The sequence below is a fragment of the Phyllobates terribilis genome, unplaced genomic scaffold (assembly GCF_046119375.1).
Source record: "Phyllobates terribilis strain yellow unplaced genomic scaffold, ASM4611937v1 Scaffold_1__5_contigs__length_1240528914, whole genome shotgun sequence".
In the NCBI taxonomy this organism is placed as follows: Eukaryota; Metazoa; Chordata; class Amphibia; order Anura; family Dendrobatidae; genus Phyllobates; species Phyllobates terribilis.
The window spans coordinates 1148269159-1148292190 of record NW_027362761.1 but is presented as its reverse complement, the minus strand read 5'-3'; the positions used below and the strand labels follow the sequence as shown (position 1 = coordinate 1148292190).

The 23032-nt window shown below is 43.9% G+C and overlaps 1 protein-coding gene across 4 annotated transcripts in view; it reads right to left on the bottom strand.

Annotated features, from left to right (window-relative positions):
• Positions 1-7048: 7048 nt before the first annotated feature.
• The window catches only part of EVC2 (EvC ciliary complex subunit 2), a 232255-nt gene continuing 216271 nt past the window's right edge, over positions 7049-23032 (bottom strand). For 2 of the 4 annotated variants that reach the window (XM_073648296.1, XM_073648312.1), the window contains exons 21-22: positions 21559-21660; positions 13869-14136 (exon numbers count right to left, since the gene is read on the bottom strand). In XM_073648296.1, coding sequence (XP_073504397.1) covers positions 13884-14136; positions 21559-21660 — 355 coding nt within the window. In that variant the 3' untranslated portion in view covers positions 13869-13883. Of the gene's footprint in view, positions 7416-13868; positions 14137-21558; positions 21661-23032 lie in introns of those variants that run through there. The other 2 variants (XM_073648303.1, XR_012250759.1) reach the window with 2 other exon arrangements.

Genomic DNA, 23032 nt, shown 5'->3' with positions numbered 1-23032 from the left:
GGACAATGGCAGGAGGTATGTCATGTAATAAGGAAATGAAAGCCTCAACATCTATTGTGTTGGCAGAATGCTGCTGAAGAGGAAACGCCCACTCAAAAACAATGGATGGCAAGAGCATGAGAATCGAGACGGTTCCTGCACATATAAGGCTGGTATGTGCACTGAAAGCAGTTTTAACTTCTGGGGGAGGAGGACCACAAGGCCATACTTTTCTACAGGTTTTGGGTAAATGAATAGATGTGCTTTAAATTTTCATGTAAAATAATTTTATAAGTATATGGTAGTCTAAGGGGTAACGTTTCTCCTTGTGGAGAGTGACATACTGGTTGTGGCATGTCAAGGTATGGAGGCTTATTCGCCCTGCAATGCTCCTCTGGGAAATTTAATATGCAAATTGTCTCTTCAGAGAAAAAGAGGACTTGAACTCTATAGCGCCACCTATTGGAAGCAGCTTGTAGGATTGCTGCTTTCAATAGGTGGCGCTATAGAGTTCAAGTCCTCTTTTTCTCTGAAGAGGCAATTTGCAAAAGTATATTGTAAAATTGTGATCTAAGGTCATATCCTGATTTATCATTGATTCGCAATATAATAAAAAAATAGTATTAATTTGTCTTCTGACAAAATAAATCATCCACGTCCGGCTCTCCCTCTCTGATCCCACCGATTTCTTCTTCAAAAGTAAAGCCGTTCGCAAACAACAACAGGAGGAAACGTTTGCAGGTAATGTGATTTTTAGATGAGGTCTTTCTCTCCAGCTCAGTGTCTCCAGTGTTAGAACCATCTGTGCTTCTCTATAATTTAGTTTTTCTGTCAACTGAAGAGATTTGAATGTTCTATTAAATTAAAATAATCTTTTTACATTCAGAACCCGCTGTTAAACACTCAATATAAAGTCTGTGGCTGACTTTAAAAGTCTAAGATGTCCTCGAGCAAAAGTAACTAAAGAACATCCCTGTTAGGAGGACGATGACTTTCCGGATTATCCAAAGTACACAATGGGCAAAAGTATTAGAATGCACAACTTTATCAGTGGATTCAGGTTTATCATTCAGTCCCAATATCATAGGTGTGTAACCTCCAGCCCCATCACACCTGGTGTATAACAACCGGCCCCTTGCCATGCAATCTGCCTTTACTAACACTTGGGAAAGAAAAGCTCATTCTAAAGACAACCGTGGTCCTGTAATTGGAGCCACCGGTGTAACAGGTCCATTCATGACATTTCTTATCTCCTAAATATTCTCCGATTACTTGTGAGTGATATTTTTGAGAAGTGGAAGGAACCGTAGCAAGTGGAGACAACATAATGTAACAGGGCAGAGTCACCGAGTGCTGAGGAGCAGAAAAGTCACCAACGATCTGTTGACTCCAAATCTCTTCATTAGCAACAAAACGGTGCCCCCTGCTGTGAGTTTCATGGCGAAGCAGCTGCATGTGTAGCACCCCGAGGGTTCGGCCGCTACAGGGGTATTGCACCTCAAACCAGAGGTGTGATATTCCACTCCCGGGTAAGGATGGAGTGTGGACCAGGACTCAGTAGCTGCATGCACCACACACACCCCATTTCCAAGGGACAGGTCAACGGTGCTCCCACAGAAGTGCAGGCACGACAGCTTCTGTCCCTGGCTGGAGTGGGGAGGGGGAGGAAAACCCAGTGGTGTAGGAGCAGATAGGGGTGGGTCTCTGGGCAAAGGTGGGAGCCCATTGGTTGCTAGTCACCTGGGCTCACACAGAGAGGGAGGTATATAAGGTGGGCACCATCTTAGTTCTGAGAGCAGAAGAAGACAGGACAGTCAGAGGAGAGGAGTGAGGGAAGGAGTTCAGCCAGAGAGGGCTGACAGGGAGCTGTGGCTCAGTCTGGGCCCAGCTCCACGAGACAGGCCTGGAGTGGAGGCCAGAAACAGCAGAGAGGACAGGAACAGAAGAGAAAGGAAACAAGGAACAGCACATTAAGAGAGGCCCAGAGACACGAGAGAAGAAGAAACCCCATAGGCCCAGGAGATTGCGGGTGACGGGTTGGCAGAACAGGGTACCGGATCCCAAATTGGTGGAGGCGACTAATCCTCAGCCAAAGACCGGCGGTCGTGACTATATCTCGGTGCGACCCCTCACTACACCTACCAGGAAGGCACACCACATAGGGTCAGGGACGCAGAGATCAGCGTACCAAGAGAAGGCCCGAGGCAGCTGGACAAACGTAGAGTCACTGGTGGGGCACGGCCAGAGAAGGGAAGAGAAGGGAGCCCTGTGCCACGCTCTGGAATTGCCTGGGAGTTGGTCGAGCCCCTTGCCTGGTGGACGCAGCACGGCTTGGGCAGTCACCGCCGGTACCGAGGTGACTAGGACCAGTAAAGAACTGTGAGTAAAGCATTGGGAACTGCAACCACACGTCTCTGTGCTTCTTCGCCGCACCAGCACTACCACTGCCCTTAGGCTGTACTTCTCCCGTGGGGAGTCATCCCATTCTTAGCTGCACACATAACACCGGCCTCAGCGGTCTGCCTTGCAGCGGCGGCCCCCACTGACCGCAATCCACGGGTGGCGTAGTCGGACTATTATCTCACTAATAAGACTGCCACTGAATTGACCACCCTGGGCACGGACCGGGTCCACGCCACGGAGACTACAACCCCCAGCGATCCGGCTCCGGGTATTCCCCGCACACACGTGCACGCACAACACAGGCCCAGGGGGCGCGTCACATGCAACCATACATCACCAAGCACAATGGTGAGTGTCAGATGGAGTGGTGTAAAACTGCCACCACTAGACTCTGGAGGACATGTGTTCTGTGCAGTGACTGATCACACTTCTCTATCTGACATCCGATGGACGAGTTTGAGTTTGGTGAATGCGAGGAGAATGTTACCTGCCTGACTGCATCGTGCCCGCTGTAAGGTTTGGTGAAAGAGGGCTAACGCTATGGGGTTGTTTATAAAGGAAAGTCCCCTAGTTCCAGCGAAGGGAAATCTTAATACTTCAGTATACAAGAGTGTTCAAAATAATAGCAGTGTGTTTAAAAACATGAGTTAAGAACAAAATCTTTATCCTAGTTTTTATTTCCATGCATTGGGAACATTGCCCACTGTTTTCGAATTCAAAACATGAAGATAAATGTATATAATTTTTAACTACTTTACAGAAAACAAAAAATGAACATTGGGCTGTTCTAAAAAATAGCAGTATTTGCATTTGTCTTTACAAACTCACAATATGTACTCTTTTTTTTGAGGATTTAGCATTCCTGTGAATCACTAACCTAATATTTAGTTGTATATCCACAGTTTTTTTAAAACTGCTTCACATCTATGTTGCATAGAGTCAACCAACTTCTGGAACCTGTCAACGGCTATTCCAGCTCAGGATGCTTTGACTACATCCCACAATTTTTTGGAATTTGTTGGCTTTGCCTCAGAAACGGCATTTTTGATGTCACCCCACAAGTGCTCTATCGGATTAAGGTCCAGGGATTGGTCTGGCCACTCCATAACCTCAATTTTGTTGGACTTGAACCAAGATTTTGCTCATTGCTCATTTTTTGGTGCATTTCGGGTCGTTGTTTTGTTGAAACACCCATTTCAAGGGCATATCTTCTTTAGTGTAAGGTAACATGACCTCTTCAAGTATTTTAATATATGCAAACTGGTCCATGATCCCTGGTATGTGGTAAATAGGTCCGGACCATAGTAAGAGAAACATGCCCATATCATGATGCTTGCACCACCATGCTTCACTGTCTTCAGAGTGTACTGTGGCATGAATGCAGAGTTTGAGGGTCGTCTGATGAACGGTCTGCGGCCCTTGGAACCAAAAAGGACAATTTTACTTTCATCGGTCCACAAAATGTTTCTCCGTTTCTCTTTAGGCCAGTTGATGTGTTCTTTGGCAAAATATATTTGCTTCAGTACATGTCTTTTTTTAACAGTGGAACTTTGCGGGGACTTCTTGGTAAGAGATTAGCTTCACACAGGTGTCTTCTAACTGTTACAGTACTCACAGGTAACTTGAGACTGTCTTTATCATCCTGGAGCTGATCATTGGCTGAGCATTTGCCATTCTGGCAATTCTTAGATCCATTTGAATGGTAGTCTTCCGTTTTCATCCACGTCTCTCTGATTTTGCTTTCCATTTTAAAGCATTGTAGATCATTGTCTCCACTTCTTTATAAGTTTTACCCTCTCCAAATCAACTTTTAATCAAAGTACGCTGTTCTTCTGAACAATGTCTCGAATAACCGATATATCTCAGGCTTTCAAGGAGAAATGCATGTACAACATGTGCTAGCTTCACCCTTAAATAAGCACCACCTGATTCACACCTGTTTCTTCACAGAATGATTGACCTCACTAATTGAACTCCACACTGCTATTATTTTGAGCACGCCCCATTTCAATTAATTATTCAAATACACAGACTCAAAAACCAGCAGATCATGAATGCGGAGTCTGATGGTTTTTTGAGAATCTACTGCACCAACTGGTAAATTTTTTGCCATGTGTTAATATAATTTATACTAAAAACAGTTATTAAACTGGTTAGTCATATTCGACTGCTATTATTTTGAACACTACTGTACCTCTAAAGTTTTGAAGAAAGTCTTCCCAGAAGAGTAGAAGTTGTTATAGCTGCAAACGGGAAACCAACTCCATATTAATGGCTATGGACTTATATTATCTCCTGAGGGTTGAGTGCAGGCATCTCAATACTTTTGTCCATATGGAATATGCCCTTTAGCCAATTAATTTCATCAACATGTAAAAAAAAAACCCAGGAGATGGGAATATCCAAATTTTCATGGAAAAAAATGGTCTTCCACAGGAGATAACCCTATCAGTGCAAGTGGTCACTGAAATTGGAAGTAAAATTCTGTCAGAGGAAATCCAGTCTAGAAAGAGGGGTGATCTTCTCAGAGAGGTTGAACAAAATGTACAGAATTTTCATTGTCTGTACATTTAAGATTCTGTTCATGCTTGGAAAGGAATGTATTACCGTATCCATTCGTAATGTATATGATTGCCATGTAATGGCCTCCATTGAGTTTTAAGAAGGATCGGTCTGGTTCCACCATTGTTTCCATAGTTGTGATGGGAAGAATAACGCTGTATCACATCAAATCTGTTGGACTCTGTAACACAGCCTTTAAATAGAGCCTTTAATGCAGATCGGTTTTCATCATAATGATGTCGAGCATGTGGATTGCTGCAAGTTCCATGCTGAATAAAGGGAGAGAAAATCCGCAACAAAGCATTTGCCATTGCCAGTATTCATGTTAAACTGTCTAATTTCTTCAAGGGACAAAAATGTTCATTGATCGATAGTCTAAGTTTGTTTGCCACCCATGCACCTGCACCTACATGTAGTTAGTCTAGTGAATAAGTCATAAAATAAAGGTAATATTGTCAAATGTTCTAGAGTTTCTGCCAACCACAACAATAACTGGGCACGGTGTTGCAGTGTGAACCTTACTGTCCTGTGCTTAGCTGCTAAAGGAATAATGAAAATGCTGGCGCCATAAATGGTAAGCAAATATTTTTTTTGATTTTTTGTTGGCAGACAATATCCAGGATTAGAAAAACATGGCAGCTATTATCCGGAAATAGTGCCACACCTGACCTGATGATGTGTATTGTGTCCCTTTTGATAAAACAGAGCAATTAAGGTATTCCCATACACAACACTGCACAGGGTGGTGCAGGCCTGGAAGAAAGAAACCATGTTTTGTTTTGTTTTTGTTTTTTTTAATACTAGAGAATCCTTTTTACCCATCTGGATTTCAAAAATGTTAAAAAAAAAATAAAGCACTAGAGAAAAACCTTCAAAGGGAGCAAGTAAGTGTTTCTTTCTTTTTTACTTATAAGGCTATATTCACATATCAGTTTTTCTCATGTGTGATCTGTCTATTTGCACAGTTTAATTAAACCATTCACACATCCATTTGTTATCGGAGCCATTAGTCCATTCCACTAAACATGTCCCACCTTATCCGTGTTTATGGATCAGATTCGGTAATTCAAACCCATTAGGCTCACCTTATGAAGTGGACACACTAATCCCCAGGTCCGGATGGGTACACGGACATTGGGTGTTGGTGCAGTTGGCAGGATGGCACGTTGGCATCGAGTACGAAGGATGAAACTGTGGGCACCTACCTGATCCCTCGAACTAGGGAGACCCTAGTCTATCCCTGTCCCCCGGATTACCCCAGATGGTAGAGACGCTGGGGTCTTGTACCTAGCTGTGCTCCTAACTTAACCCTTATCTGATCCCTCCCCCACCCAGGGAGGTGAGGGGCCGAAGTGTATAGGAAAACACTAACCAGAAAAATAGGAGTAAACAAACAGGGATAAGAGATATCTACAATGATACAAATACAACAGAGTGGAAATCAGAGGAGGTATAGGAAGGGGAAACCAAATATGAGAGGATAAGGATAAAGACGCAAACCAACTCCACACAGCAATCTCCAGAAAAACTCTCCAACCGTCAACTCCAAATGCTGAACTTTTTCCTTCACCACTAAACCAGGAAGTAGAACGATCACTGGCAACTCCCAAGTGCCAGAGGCGAGCATTTATACCAGAGGGGAGTGGACAACATAGAACAGCTGAGTCAATTCAGGATAGAGAGCTCCTGGAGATCAACTGAACTGATTAACCGTTGCAATGACAAAAAGAAAAACTTGCACTGTTTAGTTTAATAGGATGGTGAAGTAGTTCTAATAAGTGCAGGAGTTCGTGTAACCAGATGCAGTAATCTTCTGGACCCTCTCTGTTGCGGTATCCCCATGACAATTCCCTTCTATGGTCAGAGATACACACAGACTTCTTGCATCCAACTCCATGTATTTGCCTGTAATGCAGCTGGAGTTTGATTACTTCAGATTAAAATTTGAAAAGTTTTGTAACAAAAAAATCCCCCAAGAAACTGTTTCAGTCTCCGCGTACCGACTCCAAACAACGACAGCCACACTGCATACCTGAACACCTGTACAATCAAGACATTGCAATATATTCAGCACTTCCATCATTCATGAGAAATTGGAATCAGATTTCATATATGTACATATTTATTTACAAAAATAAAGAACTCATCATTGCTTTAAAAAGAACGACATCAACCTCATGAATATTAGCAAAAAAAAACATATTTAACATTTTCATTCTCCCTAGGTAGAAACAGTTCTGGACTTCTTGGAATTGAGAAAGTTCCGCTTCTTTTTGGGACGAGATGCAGGAGTAGGCGATGTACTGGGAGCTCGGAAAATAAACAGTTTTTCTCCAGTATCTGGGATATTTAAAGCTTCTGGACTTCCAAATTGGTCCGAGCTCGGGCCGACCTTCAGGAGCTTGGAGAGACTGTCTGAGTGTGAAAACGAGACACGCTTCACAGGCCGTAATCTCTTCCTTTTCAGGATGCTGAAACACAACACATTAAAAGACTCAAATGAGCGATTCAAGTCCCAGAACAACTAGCAAATATATCCTACCTACCAGACACTACAAAAGTACATCATCTATGCAATTCCTTTAGGTTTTGTAGTGTTTTGAGGATGCATGTTAGCTATCATGATAGCAGCAAAGAGTGAATGAGAAAGTCCCCATTATAGACCCCCGTTACAAGCTGGAGGGGAGAGCTGCTACCAAGTGTAATAAGTATAATACTAAGTACCCTCATTTCTCATGGGTGATAGATGTGTGAATGGGTTTCTGTATTTTGCATCTGTATTATTTTAGCTACTTTGCTGTTTTTCTTTTGAGGACTAAATAAAAATAAATAACATCATAAAAATATAATAAAATATAATAAAAATAATAATACTAAATACTCACCTATCCTAGACCTTCACCTTTCAGTATGACGCAACTCTCCGGTCCTCCACAGCTTTTTGGTTCTTGTGGCACTGAAGCAATTAAAGTCAGTGTTGTGTATCACCTCTGCACATCACCTCTGAGGTCTCAAGTAGTAACGTGACGAGGTGACGCACATCATTGTCTTTAAGGATCTATATCGCCCCCCACATGACCACGTGACCTTGGTGCTGGAAGGGAGCGCCAGAAGAACCGAAGACGGATGCGGTGGGATCTGGCAGATCCAGTGTTTGAGGAGGTAGAGTAAGAAGAGGTGAGACCATAGGTCTGGGGAAGATAATGTATTTTATTATTTTTAACCAATTGTCTCCTATCCGTTAATTAAGTTTTGGGATCTGGAGAGATAATAAAAGTCTTTTCATGCCAATCGGGGCACTTTGATTCAAACCGATTTTATTCGAACTGCGTTGAATCAGCAAATTTGCCCAAAATTAATTATTTTAGTTTCGCTCATCTCCAATCTGTCAGTATTACTTTTTTCTTAGTGACATATTGACACATGTGACATGAGTTACACCAGAAGCATCATGCGATGATAAAAGCTACCAGACTTTACAGTCCAGCAGCTCAGTCACGGATGGAAACTAACCTTGTACAGACAGTATAATAACCACAACTCTTTCTATTAAATTACAAAGAAAACTCAAAGCTCTGCTCTCCAGCATGTAATTAGTATGGAGATGAGATCAGAGTAATGGTAAAACAGTCCAACAAGGAAGAAAACAAATTTAGAAAACCTCTCGGCGTGCAGGAAAGTGTGTCAGCGGTTGCACATTGCTGCTGCACTGAAGGAACCCCCTACTGAGGCGGCACGTAGCACACAAACAGACAGCGCTAATGGATGGAAAACACACAAAACAGCAAATTATCTGTCTCTCCACATTACTGTCCTGCTTTCTGCTCTTTTTCACGCCACAAAGAGTAAAATTGATCTCAGGATCTCTTGTGCACTGATCCATTATCCTAAGAAAGCCTTTATCAAATGTATCCCTTAAAGGGAATGTGACAGCAGAAAATGACCCATTGTTTAAATCAGGTTTTTAGGTTAAATATATTTTAAAAATATTTTTAATTTTATTTTCTTATATCGTATTGTTCGGATTAATAAACGCACCTTTTCCCCTTCCAAATTTGGCAAGAAAATGGGGGTGCGTCTTATAATCCAAATGTAGCTTACTGCGGGGGTGCGGAGGCGGAGTGGGGTCACAGGAGGCTGGGTCGCTGCTGCAGGAAGCCGATGGCGGCTCCGGCAGCCATTTTCCGGAAGCCCATTGCCGGAAAATCAATGTACTCTGCTCCTGCCTCAGACATTTTCTTGAAGCCCAAGACCCGCAGCCTCGCCGGGACACCCACTCCTCCCAGCCCGGGGCCCTCAGTATCGCCCCACTCCTGCAGCAGCGACCATGCCTTCTGTGACCCCGCTCCACTGCCATCTCCCCTGGTAAGCTACCATAAATTCAGACTATAAGACGGACCCCCATTTTATTAAAAAAACTTTTTTTTCCTACTTACATCCCCGAAATTTGGGGTGCATCTCATGGTCCAATGCGTCTTATAATCTGAAAAATATGGTATGTAAGAAAAAAGTAAAAGTTTTTCCTACTGGCTTAATACAAGACTCACACTTTGTTCATTTCAGCAGTCTCATTATCATCACAGACTGGACTAAAATGAATGATAACACCTCTATAAAGAGTAGACAACAGAGGATCTACCATTCACAAAAGGTGAAGTCATATCTCCTCTCTGCCATCTCCTTGCACTGCTGTCATCCTCCTCTAACAGCAGCATCTGGACCTAGCTTCAAGTGTTGCTGTTAACCCCTTAAATGCCATATACATTTAAGGCACGGGATCACGGTGTCATGCCGTTTAGGTCACTCTTCTATCCCCTACACGTCACAATCACAGGGTGCCAATGCGTCGCCTGCTGAACACTTCCATGGTTGCCATAGAATAAGCAATCAAAAGATCACAGGTTCAAGTCCCCTAAGGAAAACGAAAAAATAAAGTGAAAAACACTAAATTGCTTAACGGTAATGTGATTTTCCTGAGCCCATGACAGCACCACAATGAGAGAGGGGATCCGCCCTTCCAGGACAGGAAACCTACAGAATAAAAGGGCGGCGCCTCTCCACCACCTCCGTTGTTTACAGAGCATGAGAGGACACTACTTAATAGTTATATATCCCATGATTTTTCCTTCTACACACTGCGTGAATCAAACACCACGAAGGAAATGAAGTGATCAACTTCTACCCATGATGGGAGGGAATATAAGGATGTTGTCATGGGCTCAGGAAAATCACATTACTGGTAAGTAATTTAGTGTTTTCCTATCACCAATGACAGCACCACAACGAGAGATTTACAGAGAAAAAACTTTAAAGTTAGGGTGGGACCACAGCCTGTAGAACAGTTTTCTTAAAGGAAAGGACAGCAGAAGATCCCAGATCAAGCCTATAGTGTCTATAGAAGGTGCAAGATGAAGACTGAATCGCAACCTTACAAAATGCTTGATCGGGACATCCGCTTTCTTATTGTTCAGCCATGGATTCCCCGGATTAGCACAGAAAGTAGGGTGCACAATTTCCTGACTTCTATGGAAGCCATCTTCGGAAGATAGGGTAGCTACGGAACCAACCGGCCCATCTACTAGGATCTGTATAAACAAAGGATTAACCGACAAAGCTTGAATGTCACTAACTTACCATGCTGAAGTCAGGGCCACCGGGATAATAGTCTTTAATGTGAAGACCCTGAATCCATGGTTTCAAGCGAAGGCTTGTTAGAGCCGTAAGCACTGAATTCAGATCCCAGGGTGCCATCTTTGGACTGAAATTGGGTCTAGATCCAAAACTCACTTTCACATTCCTGGCTTATTCAATGCAGGTTGGACACTGTTCCAGTAGTCTACGGCTAAAAAGGTCCACTTGCAATTCTCTTCCTCTTTATATGAGGTGCTGTTAAAGATAAAAGGTGAGACTTCACCAACTGAACTGATTAGACATAAGTGTCATTAGGGATCTTGGCAGAGTTCCTACATAATGTTTTACGCAAGATAAAGCTACTCTGTTGTATGACAAGACCTTTACATGGTGACCATGTATAGATTAATGGAGCTTTCTTATATACTGCCTAAAGCTTCTTTAGGTTAGAGGAACCGGGTCTTTAGAGGCAGCCCCCGGGTGTGTACCCGTGACCATGCTACTACTGGAATGTAGGAGATTAGAGTTATTAACAGCAATATTGCCTTGTTCAGAGTTGTGGCCAGACTGCTTATTAATTTTAACATATAGCAGGACTCCTTATTCTACGTTGGGAGACCACAACTCTTACTCACTGCCCAGTGAGTTCTGCAGCGCTCGATGAATCTGCCCATAATCCTGAAATAGTTGAGGTAAACTATTGTAAATGCCTCTTCCTTCGATATGAGAGTTGTCCTAACTACTATAATTCTCCATAAAGCCTTAAGGCTCATTAACATCTGAATGGAAGGACACAAACTGAAAGCCTAAATCCTCATTTTATGCAAGAACTATTCTCAGGAAATTTGATGTTTCATGTGAATTGGAACCTGATTGTATACCTCCTTAAACGCCTATACTACTATATAGCAATCTGGAACTGCAGATTTACTAGCAGGTCTTATAGAGTCCATTTCCAATGATCTAACTTTCAGGAATCTGTACAGCCCCTTCGGGTTGTAGCAAATCCAGTAAGGCCTGGGTTAAAGAATAGCTTTACAAGTCTTGATTAGGGCACCTGGAGAGCTAAGCACCAGAGCAGGCTAGGCATTCACCTCAGTCAGACTGCTGGAGAGCAGAGCAGAAGGTATGTGTCTTGGAGCTAATCAGAGACACAGGCCAGACTCCACAAGTATCAGTGGTTGCCCTAGATAAATATTGTTTTGTTTGATCAAGCTTGGTTAGCTGAGCTGTATGAGTAGTCAGGGTCTGTCCTATTTAGTCAGAGCTTGGACAAGACCAGAAATATTAATGTTTATGACTTCTGTGCAATCTGTAAAAAGCAATAAAACTGTGCTCGATTGGACCAAACACACAATGACTGTATGAGAACTACATGATGCCTCCTACCTTTAAGAGTGAAACCCTACAAGGTTTATTATTAACTTGCAAAACTTAGGAAGCGCTCTTATGGTCACCTGCCTCCAACCGGCATTCCACCGAGCCAGCTGAGCACCAGCCAGGAATACTGCCACCCTCTGTCTCAAAATAGAGGCTAGGATATGTTTCCAACTGAATCCGGTAAGCTTGCCATGCACAGTTTACAGTTGCTGAACTTGGTTTTGTCAGACATAAACTTAGTTGTGGAACCAGTACCTTTACAAAGAGGGACTATGAGGCACAGGGGCGCTACAAGGCACAGACACCCTATAAAGCACTACAAGGCACATGGGCACCCTGAAGCACCGAGAGACACTATGAGGCCCCATGAGGTACTAAAAGGCACTATACAGCACTATGAATGCACCATAAGGCACTATGACATGCTATGAGTCACTATGATATGAAGCGCTATGAAGAGCCATAAGGCGCTATGAAGTGCTATGAGGCACTATGCCATTAGGCACTATAAAGCACTAGGAGACGCTATACAGCACTATGATGTGCTATGAGGCACTATGATGCGTTATGAAGCACTGAAGTACTATGAGGCACTGTGATGTGCTATGAGCCACTGTGAAGCGCTATGAGGCACTATTATGTGCTATGAAGCGATGTGCTATGAGGCACTGTGATGTGCTATGAGGCATTATGCTATGAATTGCCATGAGGCACTATGCTATGATGTGCCATGAGGCACTATGCTATGATGTGCCATGAGGCACTATGCTATGATGTGCCATGAGGCACTATGCTATGATCTGCCATGAGGCACTATGATGTGCTATAAAGCGCTATGCTATGAGGTACTAAGATCTGCTATGAGGCACTATGATGTGCTATGAGGCACTATGATGTGCTATGAGGCGCTATGCTATGATGTGCCATGAGGCACTATGATGTGCTATGAAGCGCTATGCTATGATGCACTATGATGTGCCATGAGGCACTATTATGTGCTATGAGACGCTGTGAGGCACTATGATGTGCTATAAAGCGCTATACTATGAGGCACTATGCTATGATGTGCCATGAGGCACTATGATGTACTATGAGGCGCTATACTATGAGACACTAAGATGTGCTATGAGGCAATAAGATGTGATATGAGGCGCTATGAGGCACTATGATGTGCCAAGAGGCGCTGTGAGGCACTATGATGTGCTATAAAGCGCTATGCTATGAAGCACTATGATGTGCTCTCTGTCATGCGCAGAGAGGCTTTATAAGGCACTGTGAGGCACTGAGCTCAGATTTTTATTTAAATGAGTAAACCATATGAATGAAGGATAAATCTTTCCTTCTGGTGGTAAATCTCAATTGTCAGATTAGCCCCACCCAAAGGAGCCAACTGATGAGACGCAGCTGGACAGCAGACCTTCACAGAGACCATGTGCTGTATTAACACCATGTGCCGTCCTATGGATGGAGTAAACAGACTGGAGGACAACAGTAAAAACCTCTGAGTGTTACTTTAACATTTACTGAGCAGATTGAGGCTCATTTTTGTGGTAAATTCTGAAGGCCAATCATGAGGCTCTGAGTGGCCCAGACATGTGGCTAACTTCAGCCTAGAGGTCTAAGGTCCAGCTTCCGTCCTGAAGCCAAATTTAAAGCATGAGTCCCTTGGCCCAGATGGGGTCTTACAGAGCGCACACACACCCATTTTTGAGTTTTGTGCTAACTTCCTTCAGCCTTTGCTAGTAACCATAACAAGGAAAGGGCCCGATAAACAAAGTAAACATTCACAAAGATCACTCACCACCAGCTGTGCGGATTCGGAGTCTGGACCAAGTCACAGGCCTGTTCCTCTCCATCCGTCCGTGCCTGAACAATACTGGTCAACCCCTGGTCAACCCCAGGCAGGGGAGCCTCCAACAGTGCGCCGATCAAAGCTCGAGCTGCTGACCCCAGGCAGGAACGCTTCCAGGTCCTCTGCTGCGGCCGGCGCCAGGACTGTGCCTTGTTGGAAACCGACCGGCCCAGGTCTGGGAATAATCTTCTCTTCTTTCTTCTGCTGCCGTTTTAACAAGGTTCCCCCTCAAGGACAGGAAACCAACTGAGGTGGTGGAGAGGCGCCACCCTTTTATTCTGTAGGTTTCCTGTCCTGGAAGGGCGGATCCCCTCTCTCTCGTTGTGGTGCTGTCATGGGTGATAGGAAAAAAGGTTTTATAAAATATAAACTTAGAATCATCCTGACTTTACCCCATTAAAAAATATATAAAAAATAAACATATTGGGTATTGCTGTATTCATGAAAAAATTATCAAAAGTTAATCTATTTATTAATTATTATATGGTAAACTGTGCAAAGCAAAAGGAGGGAGCTCAAAGGTATTGGGACGCAGGAACTTTGTTGGCCTATTTTACAGATGCTTTATTGTGCTCCAGGCTTTCAGATGCTTCATGCTGTGAGCCCAGCTGCAGGCCCATCTGGAGATCCATCACCAAGCCAATCTGCAGGCCCATGTAAAACTTTGCACAGTTGTCCTGTCAGCAGAGCTACATATGCAATAGTTATTACATAGCACCAGCCCGATTGCTAAAGATGCATATTTAACTTCACACAAACAGTAATTCCATAGACTTTGTACTTTTTTTGTACTATAAGTACAGAGAAATCTGCAGGATAAAGCAGAATCGAAAAAAAACAATATTTAATGCATTTCCAAGAACACAAAAAAAATCATTTTAAAAGGAAAAAAAAGTGAATTATGCCTGAACCAGACAGGAATGTAAATAAGGCAAGAAAGAACAAGCCAAGACTAAAGAATACCATATCCAGCTTTTAACAAACATTTAATAGGTGAAATATTATGGGGTAGATCCAGTTACCATTTTCTGGATAACCCTTCTATGGCCAGATTTACCTGACTACTGTTAGTTAGTCAACAGGGTTTACTTAAAGTGAACCTGTCACCCCCCCTACATGTCTGTGTTAGTAAATAAATGTATTCTCCATATGACAACAATTCCGGAATATTTTTCCTTATATCTCTAAGTTGTGCCGTTCTCCTATTATTCCACATTGACATTTATGGCTGATTGACAAATGGGTGTTTCCAGTTGGAGACGTGTCATTACTTCCTGTCCAATCAGCTCCCATAATGTAGAGACACACCCTTTGATAAGAGGAATGGTTACACGATTGTACATGCTATCATGAATTCTAAGAGGAATAACCGTGGAAAGACACAATATAAAATTATAGGAAAATATGCTCTGAAACTTTATGGAGAATACAGGTACTGACTAAAACAAACATTCAGGAGAACGGATAGGTCCCCATTAAAAGGAATCTGTCAGCAGGATTTCACTTCCCAAACTATTTATATGCTTGTGAAGCTTTCAAAGACAAGTTCAGCAATACCTTTACATGACCAGTCCATTACTCCGTTACTGAAAAATCAGCATTTAAATTGATATCAAAATGAAGCTGAAGAGCTATGGTAGATTGGAAGCCTCTGTCACTCCAGCTCTATTCCCTCCCAGCATTGCTTCTTCCTGCTTGACTGACAACTCTTTTGCCTAAAGTCACAGAGCATAGAGGCTGTCAGGTAACCAGGAGGAAGCCATGCTGGGAGGGGAATAGAGCTGGAGTGACAGAGGCTTCAGATCTACAAATAGCTCTTCAGTGTTATTTGCATATCAATTTATAGGCTGATCTCTCAGTAATGGAGGAACGGACTGGCCATATAAAGGTATTGCTGGACTTCTCTTTGAAAGAGCTACATACGCATATTAATAGTTTGGGGTGTGAAATTCTGTTGACAGATTCTTTTTAAGACTCCTAAGGTCTGATCGCCAGAATAGGACACTTCTGTTTTCGGTCAGAACGAAGCGGAACTCTACATGTCTATGGGACTTCTGGAAAAAGCAGAGTGCTGTTCTCCACTTTCTCTGGCAGTCCTATAAGGAATGGATGGTGGGGAGGTCGAGCACGTGCACTGCTGCTCCATTCTGATGGAAGAGAATAGTGCTCATTCTGGAGATCAGTGGTGGTCTCAGGGGGTCAGACCCCCACTGAATAAGAAGTTGTCACCTATGATGCAGATGGGGTACAACTTCTTGTACTAGGAACACAACTATAAAAGGGTATGCATTTATTCTGTCTGCTGGTGCGCACTACTCCTCTGCCTCCCAGCTTCCTGCTTTTCCGGGAACGGTGTGCTCCTGAAGATAGACAGTTCAGATCAGCATCATGGTCGAGCCGCCGGTCTGAACTGTGTGCTCCATAATGCTGCTTAGCCTTTGCAGTATGGGAGAAGCACAAAGGGACTGCAGCTAACTGAATCCAGCTTCAGAGCATCGCTTGGAAGCTATAAAGCGAACAACCTTCAAGCGCGCGCTCCTTGCCTAGGATACCTTAGTTACGAACAGTAAACTGGAATGAAAGATCCCTTCAATTTTGAGAATTTAATAAGAAGTAAATTGCAAAGTTGTTTGTTGTTCACAAGAACTTATAACCATTAATGAACATGTGTGAGGGTCTGACCCCTGGCATCTCCACCAATCAGCTTTTCTTTACTCTGATGGCTGGATATTGCAATTGCAGGGCTGATCAAGTGGATCTGCTTTACCTATCAGAGGCCGCTAAACAGTTGACGGAGCGGTGATGTTCAGCTCCATAATTGCTACATCTGGCCACCACCGGAGCTGATCGGTGGGGCTGCCAAGTTTTGGACCTCCGTCGAACAGCCCTTTAAAGTGACACATAACATCACGCTTATGAAAAATCAGCAGTCCCTAAAACTCACACCCTGCAGCCATTAGTCCAAAATGTTACTAAAAAAACCTAAATGCATAAATGTAAAACTAATGGACTGTTGAGTGTGATACCTTTAATTGTTGTTTATATGTTGTGTTTTAGTCCGATGTCGCTCCTTCGGCTTTGAATCTGTCGGCAGAAAGCACTCACATCCCGCAATATGACAGCGGTAATAACCTACTATTACCTGACGTCTGCTGCTTCTAGATAGACGACTAACCATTATAGTAAGACGTATGAAAACAAAACCGTACACAAAGAAACTCCACAGGGTGAGACTTCACATCGGTGATGAAGCGTAGCAGCACGGACAATGCCGGCCTCATTAATGTGCCTTTCCTAGAAACATCTAATTATAGAACCGGCACTGTTCTTCGCTATGACTCATTGCCATCAGCTTGGCGGTGTGGTCTCCTAATAGGCATGTAGCAGTGCCGGGACCAAGAGTTTGGTCCGACATTGGATAACCCAGTGTTTCATCACAAAATATTCTTTTCTAAAATGGGTTCTTCGCTTTGGATAATATCTACTATGTTGAAAAGGTCCCTCGACAATAAGTTGATTGCTTTTGAAGTGGTCTACTGCCTGGACCCCTTGTGATCAAGCAATAAGTGTGCAAATTCCCTACAGCGTCCCCACGGGAAAAATTAATCATTACACAGTGTCCATTCAAATTAATGGGTTGTCAGTATAATGTAGGACAGGCCAGGTCCTCTAAAGTGAGAGATACCCTTTACCCAAGAAATAAAGATCCTAAACAGAGGAACTCTACTATTTAACTCAGAATTTTTAGAAAAAGGTGCGACAAAGTCACTGGCAAAGTACTGAAGGTGAGATATGTATCACTGAGGTTGTTAGCTTCAGTGATCTGTACCTAGAAAAATGCTCCAGCACACTAAGTGCTGAGCATGGTTAATCGACCATGTTTAGGTCTAGGTTGATTGAACAACTGTAGAGTGGGTGGGAGACTGTTCAACATATCTCCACTCCAGGGTTGAGTCCAGAGGATAAATACACAGTCTTCTGGCTGATTCATTGTTGGGTGTGTCTGGAGTTGGGAGCTCCAGAGCTGTCTTTGTGTTCAGGAAAGCTGAACCTTTATATGTTGGTTCCTGAGCGGGTGGATACCTGCAGCAACACGGATTGTGCCATACGTTATGTTTTGTTTTCTCGTTAGGCCAGAAAGTCTGTGTTTATTTTGCTAAGCCAGCACTGGTTTATGCAGTATCTTTAATAAACCAGTGGAAGATTTAAAGAGACAGCGTTCCTGTGTCTACTTCTAAGCGCTGCCGAGCGAGCCGCTCTACCACTAGGGGTATATCTAAATGGGTATTCTTAAAGTGGTTATTCTAGACTTTTTTGTTTCCTATGGGTCTAAGCACTTATCGGCAGGTAATTGATCTCACCTGGCTCAGAGTAGACACGGACTGTTCCTGGCAGTGATTCTCATTCTTTCCGTGATGTCAGGGCTCTCCGTTGAGTTAGATTGAGCCGGTTGTCAATGAACATGACATGAGCAGTGATGCCCTGTCGACAGAGCAGAGACGAAGAGAAGCAACTGCTCTGTCAATGTGATGTTACAGGAAGCAGGAAAATTGGAGTCAGGAGCGCTCCGTTACTGCTCTGACCTGCGAGAGTTCATCACAGAGCAGAACAGGCAGGTTAGTTAGCAACTACCTGCAACTAACTGCTTAGACCCATAGATAAAAAATCCCTTTAACTGGATAATCCCTTTAAATGAACAACGCCTTTAATAGGATACCTATGGATTTAGTAGGGATTTCTTTTAGCGCACCAGAAAATCAGATCTACACCAGTCTTTGGATGTCATTAATTTGCTCGATAATTTCAGCCACTTTCTGCCATAAATTGTGGTACATTTTTCAGGCCACACGTGGACCTGACCTCTTCCAATAAGCTCTACCCACTTTTTAGAACAAAACTGTAAGCAGCAGAAAAAGTAAAAAAAACATATTAGGGCAGTAAATTTGGTGTACACCATAAGAGCAATGATTTAGCTTTATAGTTTACAATTGTTTATTTTCTTTGTTTCTTTGTTAAAATTTAAAACCCAATAAACCATTGAAACAAGAAAAATGACCCCCAAGATGTCTGTGTTTAACATTGGGTGAGAATTGTGCAGCAAGGATGCATTAAAATACATAGACCTCTTTACAACTGACACAAGAGTCATTGACTGACTCTTAAAGGGAATGTGTCATCAGAAAATGGCCTATTGTTTAGATCAGGTTTTTGTGCTAAAGGAGTTGTCCACTACTTTTACATTGATGCCATATCCTGCAGATAGGGCGTCAATGTATGATCATCCGGGGTCCCGCACGCGCACATCCGCCTCCTATCTGCAGTACACCGCGGCAGCCACTACCACTTGACGGCGGAGCCCCGCAGGTGAGTAACTACGGCCGGTTGTCGCCGCCACCGATAACAGCTGATCGGCGGAGGTGCCGCGTGCGAGACCCCGGCCGATCATACATTGATGCCCTATCTGTAGGATAAGTAAAATGTAAAAGTAGTGGACAACCCCTTTAAATCTATATTTTTTAAATGGGAATGTTTTTTTTCTCCATATCAAAATCTGTATTAAAAATAAAAATGAGAAATCTTGCAGTTTTTCCAGTGACCACTGGGACTATTTTAGATTTATACTTCCTTTACACATACATTAGCCACAATGAGCATAATCAGACCTTATCCATTGTATTGAAGCAAATAATGAGCGTGTGCAAAGGTCATTGTGAAGGAAGGGGGAGCAGGGGAGCTGTGACGTGACCTATTGTGATTGGTGGATCCTATGTTAGCTATTGTGTATAAAGGAGCTACCTGTCATTGTAATCATGCCTCTGCTGATAAAGAGTCTGCTGAAAATTGCGAGGTTACTAATTTTGCTTTTTTAAAAAAAAGACTGATATGGAGGGAAAAAAAAAAGACAAAATTAAAAAAAAAAAAAAAAATTATATCTATAATATAACCGGGGATGCGTGTCTCTGTCCGAAGCCTCGATAGACTGCGCATGCGTGACGCGCAGTCTGGCTCCAGACAGAAGACCGCATCCAGCCGTTACATGTAAGAGGAGGTGTATGGCGTCGGAGATGACGGTATGCGTAGGCACTGAACGCACACTGCACCATACTTACCTGACCGGGAGGAGCGTTGCTGCGGCGCCTCTCTTCAGCGGAGACCAGGGGCGGAGTGAGACGTCGGATCGGCGCGTGCGCATAGCGCTATCCGGCGCCATTTTACTGAAGACACATTTACAGTGTGTCTTCAGCAAAATGGATCCGGACAGCGCGGTGCTCTGGCGCCGGACAGCGCGGTGCTCTGTCACCGCACTCCTCCCCCGGCCTCCGGCAGAACAGGACGCTGCAGCGCTGGAGTACAGAGAAGAAAGGTGAGTATAACGGTTTATTTTTTTGGGGATGTGTGTATAGTGGGGGGGTGAGGGGTGCCACGCATACCGGGATTAGGGGAGCCATGTATACCAGAATAGGGATGAGGGGAGCCATGCTTACCAGAATAGGGATGAGGGGTGCCACGCATACCGGGATTGGGGATGAGGGGTGCCACGCATACCGGGATTGGGGATGAGGGGTGCCACGCATACCGGGATTGGGGATGAGGGGTGCCACGCATACCGGGATTGGGGATCAGGGCTGCCACGCATACCAGGATAGAGATGAGGGGAGCCACGCATAATGGGATTGGGGATGAGGGGAGCCACGTATACCAGAATAGGGATGAGGGGAGCCATGCATACCAGAATAGGGATGAGGGGTGACACGCATACCGGGATTGGGGATGAGGGGTGCCATGCATACCGGGATTGGGGATGAGGGGAGCCACGCATAGCAGAATAGGGATGAGGGGTGCCACGCATACCAGAATAGGGATGAGGGGTGCCACGCATACCAGGATTGGGGATGATGGGTGACACGCATACTAGGATTGGGGATGAGGGGTGACACGCATACCAGGATTGGGGATGAGGGGTGCCACGCATAATGGCATTGGGGATGAGGAGAGACACGCATACCAGGATTGGGGATGAGGGGTGCCACGCATACCAGAATAGGGATGAGGGGTGCCACGCATACAAGGAGGGGGGCAGCACATACCAACATGGGAGACCATATACCAATAAAAATGCTCGCCACCCGGGCGTAGAACAGGTTCAATAGCTAGTTATATATATACACACAAACACACACACATACATACACAGATACACAGACATATACATACATATATATATAAGCAACACAAAAACCTGATTTAAACAATAGATCATTTTCTGATAACACATTCTCTTTAGGACCCCTATAGATATTATACTAAAGTTGGTTCAACCCTTTGTTATCGGTGAGATCAAGTGATACTAAATGTGTGGGGGTCTGCCGTCTTTCCCCCGACAGATGTTGGAGGAGAGAAGCATCCGGCTCACTGAATTTCAGCGGTCAATCCTTTTGTTCTACCTGGAGATAAGCTGCTGCCAGAGGAGTCTGGCAGAGGCTCTCTCACAGTGACACAGAGGTGCAAGTAAAAGTAATAATCTAATAATAATCTGCCTATAATCTGCCCGATTATAGGCAGAGCTTCTTCTCACCCTGTCCAAGGAGGACTCCAGCATAGTTGAGGTCATTAAGGTGCCCATACATCTCAGAGAAGACCCCATACGCATTAGATGGTTGGCTCTATCTATGTGTATGGTGGCCTTTACATCTTTAGGAATAATAGATAATTATTAATTTATGATGATATCCCGTTACTTCATTACTCACCTTCGTTTCTTTCTGGCAGATAACGGACTTTTGTCCTCATCAGTGTTCACCAGACCTTCCCTGATCCGCTTTTCGAGGACCGTCCACAGCTCCTGCTGTTTTCTGGAGTAGAAAATAGAAATAAGAATTAATGCTGCTCGTATTCGTCACCAGAGATCTGTCCTTCAGATACACACCTAATCCTTCTCCGCTGCACCCTAGATTTATTACTCAGAGGTCTGGAAGATTGATTCACCCCTGCAGTGTGCATTTTCAGGATAAATCTTAAAAGATGAGCAGATGAAAGAGCTCTGTGGCTCTCCCGATGTGAGGTATGTGGCCGGTGCATACTATCAATGTTCCGTAAATTACATCGAATGCACAAATCTGCAGCTATTAAAAGAAACAACTAACAAATAAAAAAAAGACGTGCTTGTTAAATAACTATCGAAGATCTTTCTATTTAAGGCACACATGTCAAACTCTGGCCCGTGGGCCAAATCTGGCTCGCAGGGTGATTATATTTGGCAAGTGACCCTGGCACCTCCCGGCATCGCATTTTCAAATGCATCCGGGATGCCAATACAGTTGCAAGCAATGATGAAAAAGTGAGCCGTCCACTCCTCCCCCATCATTCTCCCTCTGTGCCTGACGTCTCAGCGCAGTGGGCTCAATGATGTCACTATTTCGCGCTCGCTGTGCCGAGCAGTGCAGAGCTTCAGAGCACTTGCTGCTGAGACTAGACCAGCAGGGGGAACATAGGTGGATAATTATTTTTTTAATTTGGGGCCCATTATCCTGTACGGAGGACTATGTGGGGCCATTATTCTGCATGGAAGACTATGCGGAGCTCATTATACTGTATGGAGGACTATGTGAGCCCATTATACTGTAAAGAGGACTATGTGGAGCCCATTATACTGTAAAGAGGACTATGTGGTGACCATTATACTGTATGGAGGACTATGTGGAGCCCATTATACAGTATGGAGGACTATGTGGAGCCCATTATACAGTATGGAGGACTATGTGGGGCCCATTATACTGTAAAGAGTACTATGTGGGGCCCATTATACTGTAAAGAGGACTATGTGGAGCCCATTATACTGTAAAGAGGACTATGTGGAGCCCATTATACTGTATGGAGGACTATGTGGGATCCAATATACTGTATGGAGGACTATGTGGGGCCCAATATACTGTAAAGAGGACTATGTGGAGCCCATTATACTCTATGGAGGACTACGCGGGGCCCATTATTTTGTATGGAGGACTATGTGGGACCATTATACTGTATGAAGGACTATGTGAGCCCATTATTCTGTATGGAGGACTATGTGAGGCCCATTATACTGTACGGAGGACTATGTGGGGTCCATTATTCTGTATGGAAGACTATGTGAGGCCCATTATCCTGTATGGAGGACTATGTGGGGCCATTATTCTGCATGGAAGACTATGCGGAGCTCATTATACTGTATGGAGGACTATGTGA